The sequence below is a fragment of the Phalacrocorax aristotelis genome, chromosome 1 (assembly GCF_949628215.1).
Source record: "Phalacrocorax aristotelis chromosome 1, bGulAri2.1, whole genome shotgun sequence".
Lineage (NCBI taxonomy): Eukaryota > Metazoa > Chordata > Aves > Suliformes > Phalacrocoracidae > Phalacrocorax > Phalacrocorax aristotelis.
The window spans coordinates 181,278,348-181,291,288 of NC_134276.1; the positions used below are offsets into that span (position 1 = coordinate 181,278,348).

The window sequence follows — 12,941 nt, forward strand, 5'->3', positions numbered from 1 at the left end:
CACAGTTCAATTGCTCCTGTTAAAAATTACAGGAAATCCTACGCAAAACTTACCAAGGTCATCTTTAATTTATCAGTGACAGATGAATTATAGCTTTGTATCTTCTCTTTAACTTCTTCTTTACTGAGATAAACATGAGGTTCTCTCTCCTTCTGAACATCCTTCAACAACAGAGACAGCAGTTTTAGAAAATAAGACAATTCTTTTATTACTTTGGCATGGGTGTTCCTAGTCCAAATCTAATTATTGCACAGAGGCTCAACATACAGTCATTGCTATACAGCTAATAGGAAGGATTAACAAGTTAGGAAAATCAAACAGAACACTCAGACCAAATAGAGACAGTTAAACCAACACACCCAAAGATACTTGTGTCCTTTTTTTGCCAACTGTTTTCATTCAAATATTTATCAGCAGTATGTAAAACAGCTCAGCTCTTCTTATGGCTTCATTTGCTCATGTCAATGCTATGCAATATTGTTAAGAACACAGTTGCAATTTTCATGAAATATTACTTAGGGCACAAATGAATATTTCTAAACAAGTGGAGAACACATATGAAAATAGCAGCACCTACTAACAAGTAACGCCAGCAATCTCCACATGTGCCAACAGCGTGAGAGCATCCCTGCATTCCAGTGCGACAGACAGCATGTTACCCACAGGGTCACTGACTTACTACGTGAACCATCACAAGTAACTCTCCAGCTATATAAAGTTACACCAAATTCATGTTTTTTCCATGGGGAAGGCCCTATTAGATTTTTTTCAACTGCTGCTTTTACAGGCTTGCTACGGATTTTACGTACAGCAATAAAACCAGTCCCTGGAGTTGGATTTTATCCAAACAAACATTTGTTCCCAATCCGTATTCCTGCAGCAAACTAGCGTTATAAATACACTCCGTCTTCCACCACTGCACAAATGCCATATATAGTATGAAAGAGTTTCAGCTCTCAGCTGTAACAATTTAAGACTTCACTTAGAAAAGGAGAAGCTTTGAAGAAGCTTGCAGCTTTCGGGGTACATCTGAACACAGGAATACATATTCACTGTATGGACAAACCATCAAGTCAGTGTTCCAATCTGTCATCACAAGCACATCTCAGCGGAGCTTATCCTAGGAAAGGATTTCCCCAACTTCAGTGGCCAGTCCTGTATCACAGTTTTTTGGACACCGCTCAGCATGCACCTTTGCAGGCACTTCGGTTTGCTCGCCACAACCCCAAGGATGAGCACACCTGGTGTGGACCTGTAAGTTTTCATTTACCATAAAGAATCTGCAGCATTTTTTCTGTCTCCTAATTTTAAACCAGCTAGTTTTAGCTCTTTGGGGCTTAGTTTTGCTTTTCCTATATGGTATTTTACTAAATGACATGCTGGAGTGGACTTTTTATAGCTATGGGTAAAAAGAAAGGTGTGGTCCAAATGGAGAACTGGAAGCCAGAAGCCTTAAATTCTGATCTGGGCTCAGGTAGTGATTTCCTACATAACACAGAAAAACTTACCTTTATTTCACAGATCAGGAAACTGAGGCAAAAAGGAACACCAGCCAAATACAGCTCTCCTACTAGCTCCCTAAGCACAACTCTAAGACTGTGTAGCATCTTGTGCAGTTGCCAGACCCCACCTAGTCTATTACAAAATACCAAATTACTAAATGCTTTCAGAATCCAAGTCTCCGTTCTCACTAGAGAAATTAAGCTTTCTTGCCCTTCTATTTTTCAACTTCCCCCTCTCCCAAACTGCCATAATATTGACAGATACAGCTTCATCTAAACTTCTCACTTTATCTCCCCAGAGGCCCTTGAAGCTTTGTAGTGTTCTGTTCAGGGGTAAACAGTTTATAAAACAAAGCAAGCACAGGGAAAAAACCCCTAAGTATAACTTTTTCTCTGAAATCGAAGTAAGTGTTACTTCTATTTTCATGCTTGAAGTATCAAAAGCAATGACCCATAGAGTCTGGAAATACAGGCACTCTAAATGTTGACTTCAAATAATGTAGGAGAGGGACGAACCAACCTCAGCAGTGGATACTGACAGGACAGGGAACAGTCTGCAGTCCTCTGGCCATAAGGGTCTGACAGAGCATTTGCCATCTGTATGACTGATTTCAAGAACCTAAGCTTTAACTTGGAACATATAGCTGCAGACAGGCCCCTTCATACCAGTATCAGCCAAGACTCATCTCAGAGACGAGCATGTTGTGGAGTTCACACCTCCCCAGTCTGCTAACACTACCGATACTGGACTTCTAATAAAGGACACCCGTTTCAATATTTATCACTATTCTATTGCTGATGGTTCAAGCAGGTACCTCTTATCTACCCTGTTGGAGCTGGTTAGCATCACGATTACTGAAGTCATACACAACATCCACTAACCAGAAAAGAGGAAAACATGCACCACCTTTCCTATGTTCAACCCTCAACTTTTAATTAAAAAAAAAACACACCAACAAAAAACCCCACAAACAAAACCCCCAAAATGTGAAGTTCTGTTGGGGGTTAACTCCTCTGCACCTCAAGAGATTTAATTTCACAAAAATTACTTTTAATAACAGACAAAGAGAACCTATTGCCTTTAATTGCATAGGGTAAGTTCACAAGGCTGACAGCTAGAAGACAACCCATCTACCTTATATTAAAGAAAGAGAGAGGAAACAGTAAAGAAATCAGTAAGTACAAACAGACAGCAAGAAGTAACTTTCTCCTATTTTCATACAGGAGAGTTTTCACATACATTTCTGTTCTCTGAAGAAGTCACATTTTTCTAGCAAAGTGATAGAAATCTGCTTAGGTTAGGAAAGACACAACCCCATGATGTCACTCTAGACCTGTGGACTGCCATGGAACCAGGCACAATGAGTGAAACCCAAGCATAGCACCTAAGCAAGCTAATTTCTGCTGGACTTGATCTGTTGATGCCTTGGAGTCAGGTCCACAGTCTGTATTGGAGACAACAGCGCCGAACGCTAAATAGGCTCTTATTGAGCCAAGCGCATTTGCAAGAGTGGGTCTAAGGGCACTGGAACTGATGGGAACAATGGGAAAGAAAGGGGCAGCTGCATGTGTTAGTGACAAGCGAGAGGTAGCAGCTCTATCAGGCTGGTGGTGAGGGGGACAGGCAATCAGCTGATGTTCAGAGAAATGCCAGACTTCTCAGGTAAGGCTCTGCTATGGAGCTGCAGATTACCAGGTATCACCAGGGGAGTCATCGCTCCCTCACGGAGTTAGACATGATTCCCTGCTTGAACATACCACTGAAATTTCCGCCTTATTACATCAGCACTTGAGGCCAGGCAATTTTGGCAAATTCAAATCAGCACACAGAAAACGTAGAGCCCTGCTTATGCCAAAACTGAGATAACCCCCTTCTGTGGCATACCGCCAACAAATGTAGCTGTAACTCATTTTCTAAACAACCAAAGCTTATGACTCAATTAATTTTAATAGCATATAGATTATGCAACACTATGAACTGAATACAGAATAGGATTAAAACATTAAATAGATCCAAATCTGTTCAAGAAAAATACTATACACCATGTTTATTTCAATCATCATTTTCACTCCAGCCCACCATCCTTGATCAAGACCACAAGACAGTGAACAGCAGAAATTATCAGTCACAAGGAAGGAAATATGACTGAAGGAATCCTAAGCCCAAGATCTTCGTGAATGAATCTGGAGATACTCTCCCACGCCCAAACTACTCCAACAGCACACACATCAGGGCGCATTACTTCAACCAAGCAAACAAACACTCCTCACTAGCTAGGCACCAGTGCCTCCAGAAAGTCATACTGCTGTCACACAGACTGCAGACAATCAATCCCACATGAATGCTGTCCGGAGAAAGCCAACAAAGGAATACCTCAATAAGTGTATTATGAACAAGAAAGCCTCAGCCCACTATGATTCACTGGGTCAGCTGCCCTCAGTGAGTATCATTAAGTAGCATACACAGATTTGAGGCACCTGTGTATTTTAGTTTTCCTAATTATACTTAACCAACATGCAAAGAGAAGCTGACAAGATGGTATATGGTTTTTCTCCTCAATTTTCCTGGAGCTGAATTGCTCTCAGTATACAGTGGTACTTATCTTTTGCCATACAGCTTTGTCTAGCCATGCTTTAAGTTAAAATAAGTCCATCATCTTTGAACAGCATACTGAGATGGGTGGAAGAAGACTTGGCAAACTCATTTCCCACAATTATCTTATCCTCTTCTATATTTGTCACCTCCCAACAGAGCCCACCAAAGGAAAAGTCCTCTGCTAACCCTGCTTAGGCCCAGCAGATCAAACTCTACTTTGTTATCTCAGCAGCTAAATTTATTACCTGTAGAAGACTTTGAATCATCCAATACAACAGCAGAGTAACAGCAGTAATTAGCTCGTCTATACCATGCTTTACAATATATGCTTGTATCACCTTGCTCTGATAAGGCCACCAAGATGTTGAGGCCACACCTGCTCAGGGTGGGAATACTGGAAAGCCATTACTCCAGCCTCAGGTGTTTTAAACAAAGGAAAAATGGCATTTTAGAGGTGAGGTTTAGATGTTACAGCCAAGTATGTCTATCATCAGTTCTTGTGATAGTTCTGCCTGGTCTGGTGAGAGAAGCCACCAGTCTGTGTCACCTGGTGGCTCACCCAGCCCAGAACAAAAGCTGCTTGTTCCAAGGTGGCCCTCCTGTGCCCCCCAAGCATGCTCTGCAACCCCTGGCACAGCTCCTCAGGGCCAGCACACTGCTGAGGCTTGAGGGGCAGCATGCTCCAGCCAGCCAGATTCACCCCTTGGCCGATTCAGACACAGCTGATTCATCTCCAGCTGCATACCAAACACCCAGTGTGCACACCTCAAAATTTGTATGCTGGGAATTGTGAAACTGCTTTTCTTCAAAAGTTAGGCCTGGTGATGAGTTTCCCAACCACAAATCCTTGTGTGTGTCACAGCAGCAGAATTAAGTAAAGGCGCAGTCAGCAGAGCAGTTCATGCTGTCTTCTTCCATCAGCCAGGACCTAGATGGTGCTGGGCTGAAAAATGGCACTTCTGGGTGCTACTGCTCAAAAAAAGGATTTTTCTCTAAGACAACGCACAAACATTTCCATGTTATTTTCATTTAAGAAAACCCACAACACCCCAACCTTGAGTTAGCTGTGACTCCTCTGTCACTTAGCCAAATGATATGCTCAAGTAATAGCTACCATGTCATCACCCCCCTTCCTCCTCCCAGCCCAATTAAGTGTGTTTTCCTCATCAGAGCTCCTGGTCTCCTTCCATTCCTTGCTTATCAGGTTATCTGCTACTTCCTCAGCCTTGCACAGATGTGAAAGATAAAAACTAATCTCAAGGAGACCACTGAATACATCAGCATCCATACAGATGATATACCTGGCTCCAATACACTATTTCTAGTCCGAGCTATTAACTTCCTTGAAAATCATGCTGTCCTTCCCAACACTTACAGCGTACACCATCGGTGGCCATATGTATTAAAGCCATTCCTAGGTCAACCAAAGCAGCATTTCATTCTCAAATTCCTAAGCAACAGCTGCCAGTGAGAGGGAAGTGAGGCAAGTGCTTTCATTTCCCCAAGGGCAATAGCTAGTCTTTCGTTAGAGCTCATGATGCAATGCCTCTTCACAGTTGAGCTTCCTCTCAACAGCAACAACAAAAAAAAAAAAGACAGAAAATTATTTTTTCCTTTTTCACCTCCACCCCCCATGCATATCTCATTTATTGTATTGCAGATGTTCAGAGAAGCAGCACTCTCTAACATTTACGCACAGTGCAAAGCCCCCCTGAGACTAGTTCAGCATGAATCCTCAAGGAACACAAAACTGCACGGATTACAATTAAAGTGAACTGCAAATCACGCTGTAGTCCCCAAAAAGAATCACATCACATCTGGGACTTCCATAAAGACCAGGTCCCACGGTTACTGCCAAACCCTAGTCCTGCATGCCGTAAGAAAGTGCTAAGCTCAACAGTTAGTGAGCTGCTATGGGATGAGGCTGAGAAAAAGTTCCACAAAGAAAACCCCAAAACCCTGAAGCTCATTTCCTCAGGATCCTTGCCTTGAGACAGAGGCGTGGCTTCCCCAGACTGCTCCTATAGGCTTTTATTTACGGAAGAATAAGAGAAAGTCTCTCTCTTCTGTCTAATCTCCTATTTTCACAAAACTTCTAGAAATTCACATCTGAGGAATGGGGAACCAACTCCTCTTAATATTTCCGCTTGACAGACAAAAGGAAAATAAAATGGACAAAAGGTTAACCTCCCCCAGGAACACATTAAAATATTTTCGTAAGAAATCTAAACCACCAAAGACCTGTGGGAGGTCAAGCCAACTTTTAAGCCATGTAAGTTCCTATCCCCTGCCTTCACACTTCATATTAATCCCACACCTGTAGTGACCCTTGATTCATTCAGATGAATGAAGATGCCCTGATCTTGCTGTAAGTTATGGCCAGGAATCATTTTTGAAATAAAGCACTGAGGCTTTGACAAATCAGAAAAGCAGCCTAATCTACATTAAGAAAAACAAACAAAAAAATCTAAGTCTCGTTTAAGTCATAAAAATTGCAGCTAATGCATCCTATTTACATCATGTTTGCATTAAAGAAAGGATTTAACTAACAGTGCTATTGCACTACAAAAAAGCCTAGTAGAGAATAGAAGAAAGAACACAGAAAAAGGGCCTTCTGATCTCAGTTGCTGCTACTTCTACAAGCAAGAATGCTCTTTCCTACAGCTTGCCAGCATCCCCACAGGAAAAGAAATTGAAGCCTTACAATTAAATTATTTTGAAACAAACATCTTGCTTCTTCCTCATCCTAACTCTCCTGAAAGCAGAGCAGCTTTGCCAGCAACAGCAATTCCTCCTTCCATCCCGGTGCCCGCACTCAGAATATGTGCTCTTCTTTTATTTGAAAGCCTGAGGATCACCAGGGCGAGCTACTGGTCACGCCCATCCTCAAATGGTCAGACACACCAGTAGCCAGAAAGGATAGAAAGACCAAATGGGGGCAAGGAGGCGTATTAGCATCCAAGCAGCTCCAAGAATTGTACCTTCTCATGTAGCTGCACCTTGAAATGTTTGCGTCCTCCTGAATGGGGTGAGTCTGCTCTCTGGGTCAGGGAAAGGGGAATTTTCTGACAGGATGGATGAGGGCAGAATAATCTCTGTATCCTCTTTAGTACCTTTTGCTTCCTGCACTCCACATGAGCCAGTTCCCACCCCGTCAGTGGCACACAGGGCAAGAAAGCAGCCTCTTTTAAAAAAAAAAAAAAACAACAAAAACAAACCAAAAAAACCACTTTGTTTCTCTAAGCAGGTTTGGCTGACCTGAGCCTTTAACAATCATCCTGACAGTCAGGGCAAGTTCAAGAACAGCCTGCACCGTGCCCTCCCGAGGTAGCAAGAGAAGTGGTGCCCTCCCAGGCCAGGTGTATGGTGCATCCAGCCTGGTGTGCCACCTCCAACAGCAGCAGAAATAAAGGCTATTTTGAGCGAGCACGTGAGCCTTTTCTGCAGCCTCTCTGCTGGCATCCATGAGTGTGGTAGCAGGAATTTAGAGGGCACCTCCCTCCCAAGTCTGTTTTGTGTCCATTTATGGACCTGGTGATCATGCATGCACATAAACCCTTTCTGAACCTGCCGATATAGCCCATCTCCACACCTCCTGTGGCAGCAAGTTCCAGAAATTCATGACTGCAGTGTGAAAAAGTACTGCCATCTGCTTTAAGCTGATCTTCTATTAACGCAGAAGATAATGTATTTAATGGAAGTTAAGTGCCCCTTAATCATAACATGGCCAGACCTGAGCTTCATAGTTCAGCTTATCCGTCACCTTTGATTTTGTAAAGGAGGATCATGGGCCTCCTTTTTCCTTCTCCAAAATGAGGAGAGCCCATGCCTCCTTAGTCTTTCTTAAGGTAGCTGCTCCATCCTCTCAATCATTTTAGAGAAGGGCAACTAACTACAGTGTGCCCTTCCTGAGACATGATGACCAGAGCTGCAGGCAGGACTCACGACATAGGTACACCGAAGCATAGGTGCTCTTTGCTTATTCATTTGTACACTACAGGTCTGTGAAAAATCTTTACCTAAGATACTAGTGATGCAATGCGGTCCCTCTTCCAGGGCACTCCCACAGTGGCTGAAGAAATCCCCATGCAACTATCACAGCTTATAATTTTAGCATAACTTTAAAAGGTATGGGTAACTCCAGTTTGTAAGTAAATACCTGTTCCTTTCAGCCTATTTGCAGTTTTTCCCCAAACACCATCACACTGTGTGGCTTGGCATGAAAGCACTGAATGACACAGGGCACAGCAAAGCATCACGGCTCTTGTCTGACCTCACTAATGTAAAAGCTCATGTGTTTATATGGTGAATATTTTTAAGTAGTAGAGAAACAAACTGAGAACTCTAGCTTCCCTTTATTCCTTTTAACAAATTATATTGCCTCTGTTTGAAATAAAACAAAAACAGTTAATGTTCAGGCATTGTGAAAGGAAGGCTAGAAAAAGAAATCTAGTTGCTGGTGACATTAACATTGCTGCTTAAGTTTCATTTAAGTTTATCATGACCTCACCTCTGAAAACCCCTAGTTACAGACCCTGTCATACCCTATATGGCTGTACTTCAACTACTGGCATGCAACCCAGTTTTAAAAAGCCAGTCGTCTGTTTAAAGTGAAAACCAACTGTATGAAGAATAGTATCTGAGGCTTGGCATTAGATTCTGTCCCCAAAGACACAGGTTTTATGCAGATTAGTACTTCCCCTCCCCCCCCCCCCCATTACGACACATTTCTAAAGCAATACATTAAATAATTTAAGAAAAATTTCACAGTTGTTTCAGTGTTGCATATTTCAGTAAAACTAAATGTAAAAAAAATATCAAAAGCAGTAAATAACCTCCTTCAGGTCTCCTCTACAGAAAATGTGCGAGTTTTGACTGCTGGCTATTTAAGCAGATAAACAGTTTAATGAAGCAAAATGGATTACCAGCCTCTGTGACCTGTAAAACAAAGTTTAGGTTTAAGCAGACAGTTCGGAAACAAGTTTATACAAGATATCATATAGAAAACTAATTAGCATATCTTGAAAATAAGGTTAAGTATGGTCTGGAACCTGAGCTATTGACACAGTTAGCAATCAGACAATTAAGTAATACTAGGACCCTGGGTCATTACACCACAGTATTTGCATGTGACCCTGCAGTGCAATAATCCAACACGCTCCATCTAACAGAAGGCAGGAGGAGGTTGCTTGCTACGACAGCTCCCCAGGTCTTCAAATGCAGCTATTTACGTTTTACATTAAAATTGGTATTGGAAACCAACCAGCCATTCCTGGGGAAGCATGGTGCAGGATGAGCAAGCCCCATGCCAGGCTAAGGTGTGCAGTCTTCTCCCTGTGCTACTGCCAGCACTTCTCAAGTCTGAGGCCAACTCAGTCATGGGCCTTGTCTCAGCAGAAGCTGGGTGATGTGCTGGCTTTCGCCACGTGTGTCAAACACCATTTTATCTTTACAGAAACATTGCCTTCCCAGGTTTGGCTGGAGCGTTCAAAGATTGTGTCAAATTATTTTTTAAGCCTTCTGACAAAACCGGCCTGTAACGAGACAATGCAATAACTTCCTAACAAGGCCCAGCTTCAGGGCCGGGGTTAGACAGAAATGGTAAGCCAGCACATAGTCATGGTCCCACCAACCAAGTAATTTTTTTTCAGATTTATTCTACTTGACAGCAAAAGAAAAAACCCAAACCTCTTAGAAGTTGCACAGTAACAATTCCCATCTAGGAAACACCATGTAACATACATTGGCTCTTCAGATACAGCACAACCCTGACAGCTTTTCCCTTACCATGGACACTACACTGACAATGTTGTTAAAAAGATGCACGGTCTTCTCAAGCAAATACTCACGGTGGGGGAAGTTCCTTGTTTGAGGAACATACAGTTCCCTAAAAAATTCAAGAAGTTAGTGTTACTGTCTCTCTCGGTCAACCTGGTGCTGACCTCATATTTGAAACTCTTCTGAAGAGAAAAGCCCTCCTCTTCCACACACGCATCTCAAAACCCCACAAAGTTTAGGAAGTACAACTATTTGTTTTGCAAATAAAATCTGCATTTTAAATGCCTCAAAAGGCCATAACAATACCTTGGGGGAGGGAGAGGGGATGGGGGGACATTAAATGTTGTAAGCAATCACTGGTGACTTTAGTACAGTACACATCCTGTGAGCCAAAGTATGATCCTAGTATGTTGAATACAATCATAAAACCACCACATGCATTTACAGTCAGCTGACATAACTGCTGCTTTATATACATGCACATCAAATGGAAAGAGCTAAAAACCAACTCCAGCTAAAACCTAGTGAAGTTTCTAGTGACTGCAGTTCTGCTTCAACAAGGCAAGTTGGGTTTTCATGAAACAAGCCCATAGGAAATATTTTTAAACCAACACTACCTCTCTCACTGCACTTTGTGTAATTAAACACTCTACACAGTTTCCACAGAAATATTAAAAAAAGGAACCAGCCTCCTCAAAGAGGCATCCAAATTCGGTATTTCACATAGTGCAGACAAAAGGAGGCACCCTTGCAGTCCAGCCTGCGTGAAAGTTCTCTTTTATGCTCCAGAAAATTTGTATCACCTGGCTCATTAACAGCTAATACTGTAACACATTACTGCACCCTCCTTTACAGCCTTTGTATTACCATGTTTTATTAAAAATAAGGTAGTATCCAAAAGATATTTCTGAAGCAGCATGCTACCGTCATTGGCTTTACCTACTACTGCAAGATCTGATCTGTGAAAAAAGTTCAGCTCAGTATTTCGGGAAAGAAAAAAGGAGAGAGGGCAAACTAGGTGACCACCTCAGCACGTAAGTTTACATCGACCTTAATGACAGGGTTTTGCCTCTCTTTTATAACCCCAGCCTTAAGAGGTCAAGTGCTGAAAAACAAATACCTGAACCCTTTAGTCAATTATCTACCTTCAAGGCTGCAGCAAACGGGAATTTTTTTGGTTCTTTCCCCCCCCTTCATTCATTTTTACCAGAGTTCTAGTTTGAACTTACTAAAGCTTCAGAGCTCAGATTTGACTACTGTTCTAGTTAGAAGGAATATAGAGGGGAAAAAAATGCTTGAACCAGTCTTGGATCCAGCTGTGCTGCAACTCCTTTAAGTTATTCTCCTCATCTTGCAGATGGTGAATGCAGTTGAGGGGCTTAGATGAGGAGAATCTGGCAAAGGCTGCTGGACAGTAGCCATCCCACCCCATGCCACCACCCACAGAAGTTCATGTCCCAGGCAACCTGAAGCTCATGCTGGTAAGGTAGGTACTTGACCCTCGGATCTCTGCATAGCAAGGAAACCAACCACTTGGTTCAGCCTTGAATAAACTCATCAGCATGGGAATGATAACCTGCTTCGTGAGGAGTTGTAATCCATTGTTTTTCTACACCCTGTTTTTATTACTCACACATACATGGAAACAGGCTACCAAGCACTTCAGCTGTGAGCAGAGTGGGACTGACACCGGGACAAGTTTCTTCAAAACCCATATGTTTTCTAAAACGACAGACAGCACACACTACTACCATTACGAAAATGGAAAACTGCCACCAACTTACTTGACTCAACCCTTTTAAAAAAAAAAAAAACCCAAACAAAAAAATCCCTCACTTCCTGGCTAGTTTCAGTATGAATTTGTTTTCCGGATTGTACACACACATATTTATCTCTCACAAATGAAACCAGATGCCTCAAGCTGTAGACACCCATGCTGGGACAATTTAAAAGATTACTCCTCTGCTAAATGCTACTGCTGCCTCAGAAATCAGTGTCAGCTGTCACAGTCTTCACCCCATAACAGACCCACTACCAGGCTGCAGATGACTTCCCAAATCCAGGAGGCTCCCTTGTTATTTAGGATGAACATGGTATTTTTTTTTCTTTTTACAGGTGAAAAAGAACAGAATAAACAAGTTAAAACAAAAAGCCCACTTCCCTTTGCTAGTTCGTTTTCATTTTTGTACAGGTTTAAGAGAGGCCACAGATTATATAAACAACCATTAAACAAATCTGCAGCATAAGAGAACTACAGTGCAGTAAATACTTTGCCGCACAGGTCCCAACTTACCCAAACACTGTGCTAGCCTGGTGCCAGGTATCAGCAGCCAGTTTGCACCACTGACACCTCCAGTGGTGACATGGGCGTGTTGCTCCTTCCCGATCAACATACGCTTTCTGTCTCAGGGCAGACAATTCAGTAATAGTGAGTCACTCCAGAATTATAGGGCAATTGTTACAACCAGACATTATATTTTTTTATTACATCAGTAGAAGAGTGGGGTGATACCAGCACTACTAAGATCAACTGGTATATTGCTCTAGTAATCTAATACTAGGTACCAGTGCTACTTGGATCAGCTGGTAGGACACAGTGGAGAGAGAACAGAGTAGGAGGTCACGAGTAGACTTTCAAGGGAGGTGTGAACAGAAGACTTTAGACCATGGTTAATGAATATCCCACTGGAAAAGCTGGATAAACTTTTCTTCTGAGGAAAGGTCAGGGGAACAGCAATTAGGCTGCACTGGAGAACACAGCTTGCTTGCTTACAACCGGATGCTATGGCCCGACTCCAAACACAAGTTATTTTGCCATGCTGGAGAGTGGCCACCAGGAAACCAGAGAAGGGGGGAAAAAAGATTACATGCTTTGTTCTTAAGCAGCGAACAGGAGAATGTGTTGATTTTATAACAAAAAGTTCAAAAGTTGTCTTTTTTTTTTTTCCAAACAGCTATTTCCCTGCTTTTATGGGCAGGATGTTACGGGCACAAGGAAACACTGCTGCTACTCCACCTTTCCTTACACCCAACTTCTGCTTCAGGAAATATAATTACGAAGCTCA

The 12,941-nt window shown here is 42.3% G+C and overlaps 1 protein-coding gene across 2 annotated transcripts in view; it reads right to left on the minus strand.

Annotated features, from left to right (window-relative positions):
• Positions 1-12,941, minus strand: part of RASSF3 (Ras association domain family member 3) — a 77,867-nt gene that overhangs the window by 5,014 nt on the left and 59,912 nt on the right. For both annotated transcript variants that reach the window (XM_075080910.1, XM_075080909.1), the window contains exon 2: positions 54-161. In XM_075080910.1, coding sequence (XP_074937011.1) covers positions 54-161 — 108 coding nt within the window. The remainder of the gene's footprint in view (positions 1-53; positions 162-12,941) is intronic.